The following is a 22,002-nucleotide window of genomic DNA, read 5'->3' as shown; positions in this document are numbered from 1 at the left end:
GCGTACTTTGTATTTATGCAGCATTTGTATAGAGAGAACAGTATAGGACTTCTACACAGGGCTTGTACCGAGGCCTAGCTACCTGCAAGGGCACGGAAACCGAACAGTCTCCACCTACGTCTAGATCCCGCAGAACATTGCACTGGCGAGCACTAGCGACGAACAAATCGCTAAGGAGCTCCGCACGATGACGTATATCTCACTAAGTATGCGCAAGTGCCCGGTGTCCCCGGACAATTCGTGTACAGGAATAATAATCATGAAACCGGACAAAAGAACCTCTTCTATAGAGTTCTTAGACCATTTCAGCACGTCGAGTCACGAAATTACCCACGCCAGGACGATGGGGCTCATAACACTGTCCCCCATCACTTTAGCCGGCGTACGGTTAGTTGCCCCACTAAGCGATATATTACGGAAGGAAGCGTACATACTTACATATCCCGAGACTCCAAGCCTGTGTAGCATAAGCCTCGGCACGGGCCACCGGACGGACGTCTGCCCGGAGATTCCCCACCTGTGGCACAGAGAGGATCCAACCCCTGAACACCTAATTGAACCCTGCCGCCTCACGTGCAAACTTTCCCATTCGACGAACGATCTCAGCTGCGCGGATTAGTCCGTAAACCGCCCAACAAAGAAAGGGTACGGCAAGCCCTTCAACGGAAACAGCAGCAGCCCCACCGCCGACTCGCCCGAGTAGAGGAAGCCTAAGGTCCCAGTCCCGTTCCAGACCCTGACCCCGGAAAGGAACACCAGCAGCCGCCTTCAACGCCGAGTTCATAACGAAGGCAAGAAAGGGGGCCGTTCCAATATCTGCCAGTGGGGAACGTCGCCACCACTAGTTTCTTCTGGCGCCAATTAAGAAAGAGCAAGGAACAGCAGCTTTTCGTCTAGGCCCACGCATGCTAGGGCGAATATGATTATTTGGCAAGTGGTCTCTGCAATTATCTCCAAAGGTTTACTTACGATTTCCAAAAAATTGCTTTAAAAACAACGGAATTTGAGCTTTTTGTAGATCGAACTTCCTACACACGGCAATGTGGCTCACTTTTACACACGACGACTTTGCTGACGACACTACCATGTTTAGCGGGAAGTAAGACGCCCCGCGTTTCGTCTGCAAAAGCGCAAGGATAGTTTTATCACAGGTTTCCTGTGGTTTTACACTGACGGACATTTACGGACACTCGAGGGGCGTCCGCGTCGTCCGCGTGTGGATAGGGTTACAGGGTTCGTCCGTAAAGTAATGAGACTGGGTCTGGCAAAAATAATTTATTGGTACCAATCGGTACATATTATTAAAATTCTTCAATATAGCCTCCTTGAGCGTCGATACACCGGTGCCAACGCGATTCCCACGCTTAAAAAGCTCCCTGGAAGTCAGCTGCCACTGCTTCTTTCAGAGAGGCTGTGACAGCCCCTTGGATGGCGGGAACATCGTTGAAACGGTGACCTTCCAGGCTTCTCTTGAGTTCTGGGAACAGGAAGAGGTCTGCCGGGCTCACATCGGGGCTGTACGGTGGCTGCGGCAAGGATGCAAGCCTATCCGGGCCAGGTATATAGCAGTCACGACGAAGGCGGTGTGGGCTGGAGCGTTGTCGTGGTGGAGCTTCCAGCGATCGGCAACCTCCGGGAGCTTCCGTTTCACGGCTCTGTGAAGGCGCTCAAGGACTTCTTTGTAGAACACGGCGTTGGCGGTTCGTCCCGGAGGTACAACTTCTTTGTGTACCACTTGCTTGCCAAAAAAGACAATGAATATTGTATTTACCTTGGACTTCGACATTCTCGCTTTCTTGGGACGCGGGGACTTCGTGGTGCGCCACTCCAAACTTTGGCGCTTGGTTTCGGGGTCTTACTGGAACACCCATTCGTCGCCTGTTATTATGCCGTCCAGAGAGTCCCGTTCACTTTCAAACTGCACCAACATCTCACGGGACACGTCAACTCGTCCTTCTTTTTATTCATCATAACACTTGGCACCAATTTCGAACAAACCTCCCGCATGTTCAAATTTCCAGAAATAATTTTGTGATCCCTTGTTTTGCACATGTTGAGGTCTTCGGCAATTAATCTGATACTCAAACGACGGTTGGAGTCTAGGAGATTTTTTTATTTACTTTGGCCACATTTTCGTCCAAACCACTCGTTGAAGGGCGTCCAGACCGCTCCATGTCTTCAACGATCTCCCATGCGTTCTTGAACTCACTTAACCACTGGAAAACCTGGGCCCTTGAGAGGAAGTAGCCTTTGTAAGCCTCCTTAACTAAGGCAAGCGTCTCGGAAACTGTTTTGCCCAGGTGAAAGCAACATTTAATCACGGACTGCTGCTCCAACGAACGCTCCATTTTTCTCACCTTTTCTGCCGTGAAAAAAACTCGAAAGCAGCTTTAGCGCCACTTCGGATCCTCACTGCGTCAGAGCTCGGACGCGACCGCCTCCAGCGGTGTGTCGAAGCTTATGTTGAATTCCAATGGTGGAGTCGGAGTGGCCGACGGACTCCGCGAGCGAGCACTCGACTCTGGCGTAGAGCAACGCCTCCAAATCCGCGAGTGGAACACAACCTGCGCCGCCGGAGCAAGGCGGAAGCGGAACTTCTATCGCCGAGTTACCCAGGATACCTTGCGTGTTGTCGTTTCCTTCCGCTGTTTGCTCCCAGCACCGCCGCACCGGTCACTTGTCTCTTCAGCGCCGTTCACCTGTTGTTTTTTTTTTAAAGTGCGGAATGGATATCTCGCCAAGCGTGCAGCAGCTTTTGCTTCCTCGCGAGTCGTGACCGGTGGCGCCTCCCAGCAGACAAACGTGGTAAAGGAAATACGTCACGCAGAGTTCCGGTCCACTCCGCCGATTTTGGCGGAGCATCTTTTTCTGCTCCACGGAGTGACTCCCGCTCTGAATCCACTCCGACTCTCTCATTGGAACACTTCACTCCCGCCCTCACTCTGTCATTGGAACAAACTTGCTCCAAAACGAGCAGAAAAACTTGCTCCGACTCCGCCATTGGAATTCAACATTAGTACCCCCACCACAAATCCCGCCTCCGGGGAGCGCGCTACTGCTGGCGACTGCAACGCCGCGCGGCAGGCAGTCTCATTACTATAGACAACTTTATGTAGGATTCACGGGCACCGCCACCTTGGGCTGTTAAACAAACAATTTCTATCTTTTATCAGACGTAAAGTTACGTAACATGGTCGTGAAACACTGAACGCATTTATACAACTATATTCATGCTTGCGAATCGACTGTATAGTAACGCACACTTAGTCGTTAAAGACAGAGAACAGCAGCGTTAACAGCGCAAGACGGCGGCGCCTAAACGCTTCCGTAATATAGTCTATACGGACAAACCCTTCAGAGGCGCGCTGTGCGTTCGGCTGCAAAAACGACGAAGGCACGTGGACACGGTGGACACACCCGCACGCTCCACTCTATGGGCTCTGCAACAGCGCGGAGGCAGCGTTCCTCCGCATTCCGCTGCCGGCATGAACGTTGAGCGCACACACCGTGGTGCCTACACTGGTGTGGGCGGAAAGAACCGTATACGTCAGGCTAAACTATCTCATAATTTCACCGGGCGCCGACAAACGTTGGTACTTTTCCCGTCGGTCTCGCCTCGTCGCGCCGGCGTTGCGAGACACCTGGTACAAGTCGGTGCGCTGTTACGGCGGCGGTGCAGCAGTTGTCTCGGGTGCTGCGTCGGGCTCCATCGCCTCCGCGTAGCCCTATAAACTGCCCGAGCTCTGGCACATCGCGAAACCTTGCTGACGCTTGAATGCTTGGCATTTGGTCGACACTGCCATTTAAACAGCGGAGCTGTTTAGGCTTTCGTTCCGCCGTGGAGCGTTACCAGAAAACTCAGCCCAGCTGTGCGCCGCCTCACGTTGCCTAGCAACCACCTGCGAGCAACCACCTGCCACGCAACCCCCTCGCAGCCTACGCGCGTAGGGCGGAGTCGTGACGTCACAGGCGAGTAAAAGCTCGGGCCGGCGCGGCGGCGCGCCTCTCGCCTCCTCTACTTCGTTATGCTGTCCTGGAGAGACCCAAGAAAGTCAGGACGCCCGAAGAAGCGGCGGCTTGCCAGGAAGAGCGCCGTACTGCCAAGCGAGAAGGGATGCGTCGCCGCCGAGCTGATCCGGAACACCGCACCGAAGCTGCGGCCGAGAAGAGGCGACGCAGAGTCGAGGATTCCGAGTTTCAGTCCAGGGAACGTGAGAGTCGGCGCCTGAATGCTCGGCGTGGCCGAGAAAGCGATCCCGGCCTGCGACTGCTCGAAAATTTCCAGCGTCAAGCACGCCGAGACACGAGGGGTGCGAACGGCCGATTCCAGCGCAAATTTCTGAGCATAGAGCTTGGGCACAGTGTCGCGTCTGTGACCTACAAAGAAGCTCGGTGCGCGGCTCAGCGGGACTACGATCGACGAAGGATAGACGACCCTGCACATAGCGCCTTGCCGACATACCGCCGACAAAGCGCGTATGCAAAATACTCAAGTCCGAGTATTGGAGGCAAGTTAGATTGTTTCAAGATTCGCTGCGTGTGCTTGTTCTCGGGAAAGAACCGGAAAGCAAAAACAAAAGGATATGATTCCTGTGTGGTCGATGGATTGCTGTATTGTACTTCTAACGTTTCGTGTGTGATTCGGCTTGACTGACCTACATAAGGCAGGCTTATTGCGGAAATAACTTAGTTGTGAGTGGCGCCGGTCCTGTCGTTTGTGTCCTTCAGTCCTTGTCTTTTGCGCCTTGCCTTTACTCATTCAAGCATGAACCGACTAGCCCAGGCAAGAGTTTTGCTTGGACAAACTCCGTCGCCTAGCCGAGGATCCCGAGTTTCGGGCCAGAGACAACGAACGCTGCCGGCGAATGCTCGGCGTCGCCGGGAATCGGTTCCGGGCCTGCGCGTCGCCGAGAACTTCCAACGCCAAGCCCGTAAATCCATGGGAGGTGCAAACGGCCGCTTCCAGCGCGAATTCCTCGGCATAGAGTTCGGGCACAGCTGCCGCGTCTGTGACCGGCTCTGGTTCGACGTGAATCTCTCCACGGTGAGCTCGGTGCGGAACTTTGAACAGAAGAGCTCTGCCTTGCTAGTACTTCGCGAAGCCTTCCCCGACGCCACCGACCATGACGACGGTCGGACGTCGAGGATGAGGACCGGATCGACGATCATGACGACTGGTACTGAAGCACTGTACATAATAAATTGTGATGCAGATACTGTGGCTTGCATGCGTGCGACTTAAGTCACACAAGCCTCAGCTTGTGTGACTTACCGGCCTGGCCGTGTATGTCCTCGCAATAACTTGGCGAAACTTAGCAAATCTGTGAGCATAGTTAAGTCATGCATAACCTCGCAAGACTTAGCAAAAACTAGCAACGCTTGGTACGAGTCTAGCCAAGCCATGCATAACCTCGAAAAATGTAGCAAAACCTAGCAATACTTAGCAAACCGGAATAAATTAGCTCCGCTGCGTCCCAGCCTTGCACCACTAGTGCAAACTGCCTACATTTTCTTATTAGGACAACAGTCTTAGATGGCTCATGGGTCGAAAAATCCAATAGTCATCCGGCTTTATGGCACCAAAATTCAAGTGCATGCGCCAGTAAACCATCAATTTCGCTATCAATAGTTTATCTCTATTCACATTGAACGGACACCCTTGTAAATGACCAGTGTGGCCAGAAGCGTCTGCGTGTGGTTACCTCAGTTTTGCTCATATTTGCCGAGCAATGTACACGTGTCTTAAGACGTATTGAGGAGTGAAGTACGCCTGTGAGAACTGGAAATAAAGCTGTTGTTGAAAGTTAGCGCTCTATATTTTTAAATTATGGGGCTTTACGTGCCAATACCACTTGCCGATTATCTGTAGTAAGGGGGCTCCGGAAATTTAGACCACCTGGGGTTCTTTAACGTGTACCTAAATCTAAGTAAACAGGCATTTTTGCACTTTGTCCCCATTTGAATGCGGCTGCCATGGCCCGGATTCAATCTTGCGACCTTGTGCTTAGCAGCGCTTAAATGATATTGCGCGGCAAAAAGCGACACGGACGTGAGAGAAGACGACACACGTAGCGCAAGTGTGTTGCGCAATATCATTTAAGTAATGGATTACCAACTTGCCTGGAATGCTGCTCTCATTAAGTGCTTAGCAGCCCAACACCATAGCCACTAAGCAACCATGGTGGGTAGTTAGCGCTGCATGTTTGTGCAATTTGCCTTTCTGTGCTCCTCTCATTCTGCCTGCACAACAAGAAATTACAAGGCACCATATATACAAGCTCATATAGCTACCCTAGTCGAATAAAGTGTTAAAATAAAAATTCATTCAGTGAACCTGCATACGTCTCTAAATGGTATTCACAGATTTGCCACAACCGTCCTAATGTGCCATTAACCACAAAGAACCAGTGGCCATGTCTAGGTGACCGAAAAAAAAGAAAAACAAGTAAAGAGAAAACAGTAGGAAATAACGCATTCTAATGAGAATGTCACAGTAATTTAATGAATGTCTTGCAAGCGTGCAGGCTTTGCCTTCATCCTCTTTAGTGCAGGCTAAAGTGACCGTCAACTTCTTCCCGTCATGTAGTGCTAGCAATCAATAATGCTTATGTGTTTGGTGCACGTGACTGCATCTATGTATGATGAAAGCGTGGTACGATTAACTGTAAAGTAAATCAATATTGCATTACGTTGGATATTTTTGAGCGAGTATTCATAATCGCAAAGCATCCCCCTACCTTGACTTTCTTGCAGTGGTGTCTGCAGTGCTTTGACATAAAACTATTTAACTCTGGCACATTTGTCAACAGTCCTCCATAAACCATGATAGACACAATCGCTTATAAACCACTACCAGGCACAGCACATTTCATTTACACCTATTACTACACTGAAAATATAAAAAGGAGCCTGGCACAACCCTGAGGTGCAAGACGGTTCCACAGTGAACAACGCAGCATGGGCATGAACAACTTTTTTTTTTTTATTTCCACACCTTGGCTCCACAACCACAGACACAATCGCAATTGCTTTTTATGCGAGAGATCATTACTGGGCTCTCGTTAGCTTTGCACGAATATATTTTGGCGTGTAGAAAAGACCATCCGCGGGTGTGTAGTGGTGTTCACCTGAAACACTAACAAGATTTGCACACTACTCAATCTGTCTGCAGCCGAGACGCTCTTAGCAGACAGACAGGCTCAACAATGCACTCAAATTATCAAGCCCCGCTAAGGAGAGAAAATAAAATGGCGGGGCCATTGACAATCTCGAGAAAACAAAAACACTGGACACCTGCAACAACCTCCAAACAACGTCGAGCAAGTGTCTGCATGAACACTATGAAAAATATTTGCTTCTAAAACAACTTCCTCGGGGTGGCTGGCCGCTCAAGAAGCACAAAACGGCTTCACGCGATGCCGTTTTCAGCCGGAGGAAAATGTGGCAGTGGCCATCAAAAATTAGACTCGAAGTACTTTGGCATTGGCTTCAAGTCTGCTTTCTGTTTCTTCAAATCCCAGATCCATCACATTTCGTGTCAGTGCCAAAACGTACGGCTACTGCCAACATTTTCCTCCGGATGCTTTACAAGTGCAGGGGGTGGCCCCTGCATGCATGATAAGCTGCCAGAAGGATATGACAACGGGATAACACGCCATTTCAACATATGCCATGTGTGAATGAAAATATTTATACACGCATTCACACATATGTATATATATATATATATACCACTTTACAACCTATATGCACATCAACACAGTTGCATATATGCCAGACAGGATGGAGGCTCTCGGGTTGCTATCTCTTCTTCCACTTTCCCTTGCTTTGTACAAGACTAAATTATGTACATATCACTACTCTCTCTCTAGGGAGCCCCCATTTCCAGACCTGGCGCACGGCCAAGGAAAAACCTTACTGCTTGACAAAAACACAGTTCCGACATGGCACGCCTTGGTCTACCATTGTACACAGGTGCCAAATGAAAGTGAGGAGGCCCCGGCGCACAAAGCCGACAGATGTCTGTGGCTTTCGGGTAACCAGTGCTACAAAACGAGTGCTACGCACTGACCGATCACAAGCAGCTCGACGCCTCAACAGCTTGCAACTAAAGCAGATAGGTGTAAAGTACAAAGGTGCACACGGAAGAGTCAGATTCAGACTTGCCTTAACCCCGTTGTTAAAAATAAAATGATATCATCCATCTTTACCAATGCAATTGTAATCAACTACACAGCGAAATCGGCAGCTTCAACTCATACGGTTGCAGAAGTTGCACTTGTGCTTAGTGTGCAAGACCCCATGCGTGGAACTGCTGATGTTGCTTTACTTCTACTAAACACCCTTGGCACAACACCCACAATCCGTATCAAACTCTCAATGAGAACATAAAATGCTTCGACGACTGCCCAAGGACAACTGGACAAGCCACACACGCTGAATGCGGCAGGGCAATGAATGTACTGCTGATTACTTTCAGCCTCAAAAAAATGCTCGATTAAAAAAGATAGGCCACACCCATGTTCAATAAATAACATGCTTAAAATTCATCCAGTAACAAGCCTCAACACTGAGAGAAAGAGTAAGAGTACCCGTCAAGGGCTGTCTATTGTAACAATTATTTTCCTTCGACTGCTTCTCATATGTCATCACCCATCACGTGGAGTGGCCAATCCAACAGACAAGAGCAGTTTGTGGGTCAATGACCAAGAACGAAAAGAACTGCAAAGGACAAACATTGTACCAAGAGCTGTACCGAGACGAAAAGCATAAGTGCCACACTGTATGCAAACAACTCGTCAGACTATACAAGATGTGCAAAGCTCTCTCACAACTGTAACAGCAAACAACTGGCAAATTCTTTTAAGACCACAGAAGCAAGAACACCAAATTTATCACCTGGAGATAATCTTACAAGAGTCTTCCAAAACACAGGGCTAAGTCTGGCAAGGAAGCAGTGAAGCATTGATGAATGTTACTCAAAGCAGCCACCAACGTCGTCACCAACGACTAACTGTTCAAATCACCAATACAATAAACATACGGGGACTTGCACATGTAGCCAACAGATTTAACTTTCTGTGCATATCCCAATTTGTTCTCGCCCAAGGTTTCGCACAGAAATGGACTTAAGAATGTTCTACAGCATGCTTCCGTCACTTCGATCCCAGCTGAAGGTCCCGACCAGTTGGCCTTCACAGGATAATTTGAATTTGACCAGTTAGCACGCATGCGCCTGACCCATACGGTGACCCCGATAGTGATCCTATTAGTAACAGTGTCCGTCTCGGCAGAGCTTAGGGGATAGGAAATGTGTTAAGCACATGTCATTTCTCGTCGAAAATACCTATTTTTTGGCGCGCCCTAGGAAGATTTTCAAGCGATAACCACAGCTCACAAAGCTTGACTACAGTATTTACCCGATTTTAATGCTTGCCTTTTTTTTCTATAAAAGAAAATTGTACTGAACATTGCCCGCGCAGTGCACTCGGACAAGAAATCAAAACCATCTTCGCAACGTTTGCATGCTTTACCGCACAACGTTACTGTAAAGCGGCGAAGCTGACTTTAAAATACCGTGCGGCGAAGCTAACAATTTTTCCCACAAAAGATAGTGTGCGCACTAGGTTTATGTTTTGTTAAGGAGCTTTAATACTATTTCTACGTCAGTTTACTACTTTGGATACATCGAAAGTGTGTGCGCGTTTGATTCGGGGGCGTGTTAGGATCAGGCAAATACTGCCAAATGAATTAGCGTGTTTTTGCGTTATTTCTGCATATCGTTTAATACGACCAGCCAGATAATTCAAACAATTTAGTCGGTCCCGTCAGGGTCGAATTATTGGAAGTCTACTGTATTTAGTAGAATGTTTTGGTTTGCTTGTATCCATATTATTGTTTAATAAAGAATTCTGGGGCACCAGAGAGGCAGCCAGCAGCAACTATGCCAGGAAATGGCATCCTGTGGCACTTTGTTCAGCCATAATGCATTTCAAGTCTTGTGTTCCATGACTGATCTCATCGAAGGAGAAAAGAAGAGCTACGATATTTTAATACTTGGGCAAGACACTAGGTAGCACAGACTAAAGTTGCAATAAGTGCTCTGTGCGCTGTGGCTGAACTCTGTATCGGATGATGGTTTCACTGATGCCAGTAGTCGATTATATTACACAGAGAGGCTAAAGCTCTCCAGTAAAACATTTGCCTCTGGCAGCTGCCTCGTTTAACGAAATTCCACAGGCAATTACTGCCGTTTACAAACCTAGCCATGGACGGAGAACAAATTAGACTAATGCACAGCTGTTGCCATCTACTAAAAAAAGAGAGGCAATGGAGCAGAGAACTTGCAGTTCAGTTGCTCCACCTTACCAGATTTTAAGGTGGAAACGGCAGTTAAGTTAGGTGAAAGCGCCCCAATGCTACACCAGCTGCAAAGTACAGTGACAGCCTGAAAACAAGAAAACTGGGCAAATTAGTGGGAAGTATTGCGAAACATTAATTGGTGGCAAATTTAGATGGTATGAAGAAGAGTATATCAGCAGCAAGATAACACCAAAATCCAGTATCCTTAATGTAAATGGCTTACATCATGCACAAATCATACTGTTATGAATTACCTATCTTTTATTGTCATCCAAGTGTTCTACGTAATATGAGATATCATTGTACACCCAACAAGTTATGAGTATGCCCTTATCTCCAACCCCCCCCCCCCCCCCCCCCCGCATGCTCATTACAATGCCTGCATACTGGGTCAAAGTAGCACTCAAGTCGCATAATCCAACCCAATTTCAGGAAAGAAAGGCTAAAAAGTGTAATAGCTTGCGTTGAATGGTTTGAAATTTACGCCTTCCAAGTACTCTCTGAAACAATTCGGGCTTTTTGCAAGAAGAATGCTACAGGTATCCCACTATATTGGTTCAATTTGTTGATGTGTGCCGCAACACATTCTAAAGATTCTTCATGCAGCTGTGCAAGTTGGACAATTCCACTTGCTTTTGCATGACCTAGTTTTCACAAGTGAGTTGAATTAATTTTTTCTCTGTTCAGATGAGTCGAGAAAACACCTACGCATCCATTATAATCCCAGTGTAGAAATGAAAAAGCGGTTTCAGCTCACCGTGTGGGTGGGAGCAAGACAGAGGCAAGAGAACTTGACTCAGTTTTTGGACAGATAATGTGACAACTCGTCCTAACCATACCTCCTAAAGCCACTAGGTGGTAACAAAAGTAGCCATACGTGAACAAGCCAAACCTGTAAGCCTGCTGTAAGCCTGTAAGCACTGCTGAACTTTGATGCATCTCTAGTCCCAGGTACAATGTTTGCAAGGAGTGCTTTAGAAGAGATGTGCATTCGGGTTTGGGTAAACAGGGTGCCAAACGCACAAAGAGTGCAAACTGGCTGGTACGACTCGACATGTCTTCTGTCAACTGCCATCGAAAAGTTGCCCAGTGGATAGAAAAGACTCGTATGCACTCGGACACCATTACCGCAATGTTTTGTACAAAATAGACAGGCCCCACGCAAATAAGCATTTTAGGAGGCGAATGCCCATCCATGCATGCAAGCATAGATGCACATATTGAGTTTCAAACATGGCATGAAAATGCTAAAGCAGTACACTATATGTAAGCAAACTTGCAATAACCTACTGTTTCAGTGAATTAAAACAATTATATACTATAGTTTGCCCACTATATGTTCAAAACATTTCTGAACAACCAGACTCAAACTAAAAGGACAATATGCCTGTAGTCCCCACAAATTCAAGTCATCGCAAGTCAGTTGTACTTGCATGACCATCCACAAAAGCTGAATCAAGGTCAGACTTGGCAAATTTGCTGTTTTTGCAAATCATGACATTGCTTGCCTAATTTTTTATGTTCTTAGCTATGCAGCAGAAACAATTATCCTAAGGCATTGAACCAATTAACGCACAACAGTTCTGAAGTAGCTGCAAGTGACAATCCTTAAGAACACCACACCTCTTCTCACTGGCATTCCCAGCTATGCGCTGAAGCGGTGTTTGAATGGCATTGGTGAACAATGGCTCTGCTTAGTCAGAGTCATGATTTTGCTCTGGTGCTGCGTCAGAATAAAGGTTTCAATGTGGCTTAATAGTCGTAACTTCGTAAACACCGATAGTGAAGCTAATTCTCCAAATACCCCTATCACGTGGGAACATTTAACATAGTTTTCTGTAAATGACATTTGATACTTCAAATCATGTCAAGTTCCACAGGGTGCTAAATGGCAAAAGTGATGTCTGCTATGCGAGGTGGTGACATTGTGCCAGAATATAAGACACAAAGGTCACCTGTGAAAAAAAAAAAAAAAAAATGCATGCAAATTTTGATTAGCCTTAGCTTTAGAGTATTATAAGTGATCAAACTGTACATATTACATTGAAAGTTAGAACAAGACTCAAGCACAACATGGATCCAGTAAGTTGTCAACAATGTGGCTGAAATGGCAGAGCATGATTAATGCGAGGAAATCTATCAGTGAATGACCAGGTAAAATGAACAGCAGTTTTGTATTCAAGGAAGTAAAACACCATTTTAAAAATGAGAAGATCATCATTTGCATCATCCTTATTTCTTTTCATTAGTGTACTTCTTTTCTAATGGATGCACCAAATTAAACACATTCGAATGTGTTATCCCCACATGTATCGATTGTGAATGTTTTTTTTGTCTTATGTACACCCGTGCAGGAGAGACCTGGTAACATTAAACACAAATGTTACTGACTACAAATGACACCAAATTTTCCCACATGAAAGGGGCAAAACGGCATTCGTGCTATGTAAAACAGCAAACATATATTTTTTTACATTAAGCTGACATTGCATACAGAGATGTGCACCACACTATGCCAAGCAGGAGGTCAAAAGTCATGACAAAATAAGCAATTGCAATCCAGAAGCAGCCGTAGAGTGAGCCACTTGGCTCACAATAAATTATACATACACAGTTCTGCTTCTTTTAACCACAGCAATGCCAGCATTATGCGACAGGAAATGCGCATAACAGTGAAACCTCTCCAGAGCTTTACGCAGTGAGGTGGCGTGAATGCCTTTGAAATTATACGCTCACAAGAACTGACAAATGAAAGATTAAATGCCAGATTATTTAGCAGGAGCATGCTGTTTCTCTTCAAAGGGAAAATGCAATGCAATTATGGGCAGACTAAAAAGCCCAGTTTCAGTAGCGCCAATATAAAGCAGCCTCCGTGCACAATTTTCTAAGTGAAGCATCAGTGGATGCCCCAAAGAGTTAGCAAACTGGAATGTTTGACACCAGAAAGACAGACAACGCCATAAATGCTTCCCAAAAACAATGCTGGCAGACAACGCTTGGAACCAGTGTGGTGCCACCTCAGTGATTGGGGAGCACTTGCAGCATGCCGAAGGTCTCGGAGGCCATGTTGTGGCATTTGCTAAACCCCTGTGTCATCAGCTAAGGGGCTATTTAAAGGTTGTTGTTAATAATAATAATAATAATAATAATAATAATAATAATAATAATAATAATATGGTAGACAATTACCAGCCCTGCAGCTTTGCCAAGATTGCTTCGACACTGTACTACTTTCGTGTGAAAGTGGCACACAAAGGAAAATTTCGTGTGAAAAACAAAGTGAAATTTTGTTGCAGTTGGCCTTTCATAAAAAAAAAAAAAAAAAAAAAAAAAAAAAAAAAAAAAGGAAAAAAGAAAGAGTGAACACAGGTGAAAAAGCAATGGGGTAATAAGACAGGAAAAAGAAAAAAAGAAAGCAGACTGCAGTAACACCCGCCCAGGTCTGCTGCCAGGCACAAATTGACAGCTGTGACCAGCTGCAGTGGCGACGGGCTTTATTTAACCGCGATTGGCTAACACATGCTCCACGGAACTTTTGTTACCTTGCTGGCCCTCTCTCACTCTTTCTCGACACCAAATTTCAATTTGTTATCCTTTTTTTTAACCTTCCAGTAAAGTAAAAGGAGAGGATTTTAAAACCAGGAGAGGGGGGAGGGATTCTGACAAATTGAGCGGTCCTCCAGCAGTGTTAGGAGTGCCGAGGGGGAAGGTGTAGACATGGGAGTGATGGGGCGTTCTCTTCAAATGCTGCTGCTTGCATCAGCAAGAGAAGGGCTTGAGGTTCTCCAGCTGTAGCTCGAGTGAGAGTCTTTCCTCAGTGGCCTCTACCAACTCCTGGTTCAGCTCGGTGTTGAGGAGCATGAGCATGTTGTTCCGCTCGCGGTGGGCCCGCACTGCCTGTTGCAAGCCATACTTCTCGTTTGGAATGGTCCTGCGGCATGGGAATGTAATATTAGAAAGCCACCTTCCTAGACCAGATGTCCAGCACGTAGTCCAGTATTTCTCGCACTATATTTTAGTTGCTAGTAGATGCACCAAGGAAGTTGCACAAACAGTGGTGGTCCAGCCAGTTTAGCATTTGGAGCAAGCTTTGGAGCAGAAAAAATAACATTTTGGTGCAGTTTAGGAACAGCCACACCAGCATCTTGGGGCAGTTACGGAGCAGGAAAAAAAAGGGCTTTTTGGAACACCTAGAGTAGTACAGCAGTAATCTGCAGCCTCTTGGCGATGCTTGTTATTACTGTGCAATCAGTAAGTGCTGTTCAACAGTGAAGCAAAGCACAAAGCTAACAGCAACAAGTTAAGCTTCCCACTGCATGCTATGTTGCAAACATCTTTATTTGGGTAGGCAAGGAACTTAATTTTGTAAATAATAAAATTTTGCAAGCTAACAAAGATATGCACCTAAAGCTCTAAATAACTCTAAAGACCTGCCGGTACCCTTATTAGGCGTATCGGTGCTCGTATCAGTGCCCCTTACCACTTTTGGTATGCTTCACCGCGTAACAGTGCTGTAATGAGGCGAAGCTGACTTTCGAGAACTGGCATTATGCAACGCGCCGTACTTTCCGAGCTTCGATGCCATTGGCGAGGATTACAAATTGCTGAGAACATAAATATGATCGCTTGGCGAAAACAAGGGAGGATGGAAGGGAACAGAGAGAGCAACTCCTTCCCTTCTGTCCTTCCTTGTTTGTGCCAAACGATCGTATTTATGGTCTACTCAGCGATATGAACCAACTAGCCCAGCAACATGTACTTCTGAAGGATTACAAAGGCAGTGTCGGCGCCATTGCTAACAATGGCGAATCGTTTCAATGAAAAACACTGCGCCGCACATCAAGCTTGGTAGCTAACACCGAAGTAGCTAGGCCTAGAGTTGCCGCGGTTGTGGCTACGGCTGCCAGCGGATCTGCGTGCGAGAGCGCCGGTTCGAGGCTTCTATTAATGCCGTTTCGTACCTGCGGTCATATCAAAAAGTCCAGAATATCAGACGGCTAAGGTTTTTAGCGTCCGAAATTTTAGACGTTCATATACATTTACTCTGGGTAGGTGGCGATGCAGCGAATGCGTCCGAATTTTCGGTCATGTCCAATAAGTTAATCTTTGACTGTATTTGAATGTTCACAAATCGATTTGTGGTCGAGTACGTATAGCTGCTGCTTGCATAACCCTACTGAAAACATTGCAGTGCCGTAAAAACGTGAAAATGCCGCACTTCTGCACTGTTGGCGCAAATGACACTTGAGTGGGTGCAGCCAGGAGCAGGCAAGTCGAATTGTAGCAAAATGGCGCAAATGGTGCAATTGGACCACCACTGCACAAACTCTTCAGTTACATGAACATGTCCAACCTCTGCTGGATTTGTGGCGAGCTTTAAGCCAATGGTGGTGGCTAAGCTACTGGAATGTGGTGGTATTTTATGCATTTTAATTGGCAGAAAATACATTTGTGCACTTTCTGGACTCTGTTAGCCTTGCATAGGTTGACAATATGGGGACTAAAAAGGTTCCAAAAAATTCTGTCAATGTACGATTGTAGTTTAATCATGTTTCATTGTCAAGAGATACGAAAGTATTTTATTGTGGCAAGAATTTCATTGTCTCAGGCTTTTGTTATTGCAGGGTTTGACTGTATTCTGTTGTGTAGGCTTTTCCTTTAGAAAGACTCGTGCATTTTTACGTAAATGACTTCCAGACAGTACTCCTGGTCTCAATGTGCGAAAATGAGTATGCAAGTGCAATACAAGAAAAAAGAAGGGGGGGGGGGGGGGGGACATGAACAAGAGGGCCTTTCAAAACAGACATAGCCACAAGGCTTGGCAGTGGCAAATGCAACGCCTTTCACTTCTAAGGGTTTCATGTTTTCATTCTACCGACACCCAAACACATGTTCCTACACACTATCTCGAATTGCTATTTCCTGTGCACTGCAGAGCCGAAATAGTTTCGCTCAGTAACGAATTGGGGCTTATCGACTCACTTCATTTCAGTGGCTGCCATGGCTGGCGGTGCCTTGCGTCGTTTCTTTTTCTCGCTGGCGTCATCAGTCTGGTCGACTAGTAGCATTGCACTGTCATCAGTGGGAGCTGGACTAGAGTCCTAAAAGAGGGAGCCGAAGCAAGAACATGGCACACTGTTGAAGACAAAAAAGGTAGAACAAAAGCTGATGTCGACAAATCAACGAATATTATAGATGTAACACTGAAATGTAGAAAGATGTCAGTACAGGTTAGAGATCACACACAGGCAGAAAACAGCCTGTTTTTTGTTAAGATTAGTAAAAACCAGCAGAGCTCAACCCATTGTATAATACACCCAACACATAACCAGTGGTCCATTAAAGTAAAAGAACAGGTGCCAAGGTGCAGTAGAGTTTAGACAGTAGCGGCAGTAGACAGATAGCGATGAAAACTAGGAAATTTGGAGCCATAGGACGTGGTTGGCTTATGCAGGACAGGGATAATAGTGGCCCCTGGGAGAGGCCTTTGGCCTGTAGTGGACTTGACATTGGCTAATGATAATAATGATCATGCCGTTGCAGGCAACAATCAACCAGTCTTTGCGCCTTCCCTATAGATGCAACTAGGGATTATTCGACAAGAAATTAAGGCTAAGGGAAAGTACATGCCATTACTTTTTAGAATGGTCCCTAGGCAAAAATTCAGCGCTACCATCCATGCAAATCTTTCAAATGGTTTTGCGATACTATGAGAATGCTGGGATAAGTTCAGCGTGTGTTGAATGTGGCTGGACACCTCGAAACTGGTCATTAATGAGCAAATATTACCTTCTCTGAATTGAGCCTTCTTATGAAATCTTGGTTCTTAGGTAACACATCCAGCGTTACTAAATGCTCGCATGTATTAAACAACACATTAACTTATTGGTACCCTACACACAGATGCCAATAAGTTAATTAGCAATACTGAGTCAATAGCAAACCCTGCATTATGCACATGCAAGCACACATGCACACACACAAGAAATTAGGGTTTCATTACCAAGTCATCGAGGAACTGAAAGTCGGAAAGGAAAAAAAACTCAGTCAGAATATAGCACACACAATCTGTGTTAAAACAGGTTACAAATTTGCAAGCTATAATGAAAAGCATTTGCAACATAATGCTATCATCAAAAGAACCATTTTTTTAATGAGTAAATTGCCAGTGGCGCAATTGGCAAGTTGGTGGTGCGATTGGCAAGAAATGTGACAAGTGCAATAAATCAACCATCTATGCCACACAGCACCCAAAATTTCAAAATAGTGATGCTTCATACCTTAAAATTAACACACAGGTGAACAGATTCTGTCCACATTCGTCTACACCAACTTGAAGGGCCTCTACTATAAAATTTGCAACTAAAGAAAGCAGTCTAGAGTGAGTGAAAACTTTACTGAAAGCAGTGTAGAAGAATATGGAAAATTTCCCTTCGGTTTGTCAAACAGATATGAGGTGGCAATCCCGTGAACACACAAGTGTGGGAAAGTTAATGTTGCAATGTCTTATGAAATGAACAGTAAGTACCTCTTCCTTTTTTTTAATGGTGTCTCTCGTAACAAAAATTGCGATGCAAAATATTCAGATTTACTTACTAAAATAAGGTTACGCGAAGGCATAATAGTTTATTTTATTCATGTGACAAGCAGAATGATGCAGGCAATGCCAAAGTTTGGCATCCACGTTTATGAATCTTAAAGCAGCCTCGGCAAAGAGGTGCGGTGTCTTTCAACCGGCCATTATTGAAATTTCTCACTTTCCCAAATATCCTGAAGTATGAAGCTGAAAAATGAATGTTTGATGACAATAGTACTACCAAAGATATTTCTTGCTAATTTTCAAATTACACCTTTTCTGAGGCAGACGTATCTGACGTTGGGTGCACTTTACATGGAGTTTCTAAGGTACAGTTACTTTAGAAATGGTTTTGTGCAGAACGCTGCTACAAGTATCACTCTGCAGAGTTTAAAAAAATTCACTGACAATTACGATACTCCCTAATGTGAACTTTCAGTGCAGCTCCATACGTGTTTTCATTTTGAGATTTAATGAGGCCAAGAATTCAGAGAGACATGTAGCATAGTCAGCGATTGGCAAAAATCTGATCTGGGGGTCAAGCGCGTCGGCTTTTATGCATGACTCGTCGAAGGTTTCAGTGTAACACCTGGTGCCGCGCGTGGCTTCCAGAAAGTACTACACAATTTGTCTTGCGCATACAAGCAGATCATAATCACAAACCATGACAATCGAAATGAGCGCGAATGAGACCAAACCAAACAACCCAATCAAGCGCGACCGAGAGCTGACGCGAGCAGACGACGATAGCACGAAATGAGCGGTTGGGTGGGTCTGCATGATCCCAGTCTCCCACACGCATGTCACTGAAGGGGCTGCTCTCCACTATTTGTGGTTTGCGTCTTTCATATTCCACTCTGTGTTCACTCATTCATCTTTCGCTGTGCTTGTTCGCTCAACTATGCCACCGACGCTCACCGCAGGAACAAGCGCCCAAGACCTGCGCTCGGAAATGTTCCGGGAGTTTGGGGAGCACATGGCAAGCAGCTACCAGAAGTGTTACTGAAGAAGGCAGTGAAGTGTGTGGCATGAGCTTTCCGTCCCGATGACACTGAACACAGCCGTCAAACTCGAGGAGTGTCACTGCACGATGAAGTCATCTTGCAGTACAAATGCTTCAATGGACAAAACACCACTTTGTGTCATCCTACTCCCGATGAGTCAGAGCAGTGAAATGACCGTTACTAGAATGATTCTTCAATTCTTATCTCTGGCACTTTGCAACAGCTTGTAAAAACACCTGAGATGCAGGATGAGGATCACTTCCAGAAAACCACTCTGGAGAAGTACCATACATAGCCTGATCATCTCTAGCAAAACAGCGCCAAGAAAACAATCAGCGAAGCACTGAAAACCGAGTCACCATATTACAAAAATGCACCACCTCCAATAAGTTGGAATGTATACACAGCAAAGCTTTGTGTGAGTGCATAAAGAGCCGAAACATGTGTGTGTTTATTGAATATGTCTGCACAAAGTGACATAGAAGGCCTTGTTCAAGCACTGCAGAGAGAGATGAGATATTTCAGCATATAACTTTCCAAAAATTCTAATGGCGTTTTATCAGTGCTTACATTTTAAAATAAACTTGGAATTTATTGCCACGTGACTTTCACCACTTGTGTGTGTGTGTGTGTATAAAGCTCCAAATCCAAATTATAATGTGCCATTGATTTCCACATGCTGCTTATATTTTCCTTTTGAAGCTTATGACATCTGCAGCCTAATCTTCCAGGTAACAATGCCTATCACCCAACCTAAAGCTTTAGAACTGAATTTAAAGCTAAAGGAGTACTGACACCTATTTTCAAAGCTGTAGCAACTCTACAACATGGTGCTCACACAAAAAAGGATACCACATATAGTAAAAGGTTGTACTTATAGGATACAATAATTTGATACAAAAGTTGGTCTTGAAACTCCAGCACTGGAGTCCACACTGTGACGTCATCGTTATGACAAAGTGCAGAATATTACAGGGACAGAGCGAGCCAGTGTGTGACCCCATCAAGATGCACCCTTTTTCTCAATATCAAAACCAGTTCATTGAACAAGTATTGAATCAAATTCATTTGGGCACTCTGATTTTTTCCACTACTTTCTTTTACGGCTTGTAGTGCTCGGACCACCATATCAATAAAATAAATAATGTCTCGGTACTTAAAAGAGTAAAAAAAAAAAAAAATATGAAAGAGGGGATCGTACCTCATCAGAATACTCAGACTCCGACGAATATGGTGATGGCAACACTGAAAAAGAGAAGGGAAGCTAAGATGCATCACACTTTCTTATCTTGCGAGGAGAGAGTGAAAACTTACAAAATGTGACAGACTCATCAGTCGTACAATATTACAAAGTATACTAGAACTGCAGCAAAGAAGGCTGCTTCTATGGAAGTTTGTCGCACTAGAAGGCTCTGAACTAATGCAACATGTGGCTACTCACTGTATTCAGCCGAAGGCTTCTTGTAGACCTCAAATGCACCAGGCTGATGGAAAAAACAAAAAACAATGATGCCTTGAATCAAGCTACCAAATGAAAGTACCTAGACAAAAATATGTACAGCAGAGAACCTTGTTGATACGTTTTTTTTAAGGGACCACAGAAAAAAAGAAAATCACCGAAAATTATGATACTCACTAATGCGAAATTTGAGCGCAGCTCTATACGTGTTTTCATTTCACGATATATTGGCTGCCGCAGGCAATCTGTCTCATGCGGCACATTGAAAAGTGAAGTGCGGAGCGACTGCCTTGCTAATCCGGAGATTGCAAGAGCCAGTGTGTGGGTGACGCGCGGGCGCGATTCACAGCAGTCGCCGCCAGACGATGCGCGATACTCTAGCGCCATCTTGTAGCCGTTGTCACTGCACTACGCTTTTCTTCTCACGCTTTCGCCATGCCCTCCTCCGCTTTCCGCCTCACGGTTCCACTGCACCCTCCTCGCCGCTTTCCTCCTTGCGTTTTTCATGCCCCGCTGCGCTCCGCGCTCACTTTCATCGTTCACTAGGCTCATTTGCTTGGCTGCCGATGCTCGCCGTAGGAATGGGCACCTAACGGCTGTACTCTAAAGAAAACGTAACGGCTGGGAAAACATAACAGTGACAAAGGCCTCACATGGCCACAGCACCTAAAACATACCATGTTTCGTGACTACAGCAACTCCTAAAAAGCTTCACCACATAACATATCTGCATCGTGGCGAAGCTGACCCTACGGAGCCAACAAGAACTACAACCACGCTGTGCCTCATTTACCGGGACTGACGATCGCATACTTCTGGCAATTTGTACATCCGAATTTGCCTCTGCACTGCTACATTTATGTGATGATGTATTCGAATGCAATGTAACATGCGGAAATGTTACAGAATGACGATGTATCAAATGGGAACATAATACATAGAAGTCAATGAGCTTTAGGTGGGTACCGCCAAAACATGACGTAGCAGCTGGGAAAATGCAACAGCGAGGGACGTATCAACAGGATTACACTGTATAAAGAAAGAAAAAGAAAGAAAGGAACAGCAGTTTACAAGGCTACATAAATTGCAACAAGATCAGAAACACTAAGAAAGGAGTTGTTGCAGCAGCATAAATACAAGAAAGAAATAGGGATGAGTACAGTGTCTACCAAAAAATGAATATGGTTAGCCCACTGTGACCATGACAGAAGTTGCCATAAGGCCTTGTGGCCATGCTGCAGTGGCTAGCACCAACTTGCTTTGAAGAATCCTACAGAACTTTTAGTAACATGGTAAATTAACCTACCCATTTGCACAATCATATCGGCCAATTATTTTAATGCACGCAGATGGGAGCTTAAAATTTCACACTGTGAAGACCTTTTGCTAACCCTTCACTGCTCGACATCCCTGCCACTTCCTGCACTAATTATGGCACACTGATAATCACAACGACCCATTGGCCAAATTTCTCTAGGCTTCATAATTATGCACTGCTTACCCGCAGTACCAAAACCAGAGAAATCAGATAAGGCAGTGGCATCACTTTGTGGTGGAGAACAGTACCACTGTGCTAATGCTATGGTCTTCCAAGATGAAGT

The 22,002-nt window shown here is 45.4% G+C and overlaps 1 protein-coding gene across 5 annotated transcripts in view; it reads right to left on the bottom strand.

Annotated features, from left to right (window-relative positions):
• Nucleotides 1-13,839: 13,839 nt before the first annotated feature.
• The window catches only part of Reps (RALBP1 associated Eps domain containing), a 71,215-nt gene continuing 63,052 nt past the window's right edge, over nt 13,840-22,002 (bottom strand). For 3 of the 5 annotated variants that reach the window (XM_072288830.1, XM_055066495.2, XM_050171926.3), the window contains 5 exons: nt 20,384-20,426; nt 20,144-20,187; nt 17,366-17,380; nt 16,345-16,463; nt 13,840-14,293 (listed from right to left, as the gene is read on the bottom strand). In XM_072288830.1, coding sequence (XP_072144931.1) covers nt 14,122-14,293; nt 16,345-16,463; nt 17,366-17,380; nt 20,144-20,187; nt 20,384-20,426 — 393 coding nt within the window. In that variant the 3' untranslated portion in view covers nt 13,840-14,121. The remainder of the gene's footprint in view (nt 14,294-16,344; nt 16,464-17,365; nt 17,381-20,143; nt 20,188-20,383; nt 20,427-22,002) is intronic. The other 2 variants (XM_072288829.1, XM_050171927.3) reach the window with 1 other exon arrangement.

This window comes from Dermacentor andersoni, chromosome 6, assembly GCF_023375885.2.
Source record: "Dermacentor andersoni chromosome 6, qqDerAnde1_hic_scaffold, whole genome shotgun sequence".
In the NCBI taxonomy this organism is placed as follows: domain Eukaryota; kingdom Metazoa; phylum Arthropoda; class Arachnida; order Ixodida; family Ixodidae; genus Dermacentor; species Dermacentor andersoni.
Note: the sequence above shows the minus strand (reverse complement) of the source record. Positions and strands in the feature narration are given on the sequence as shown.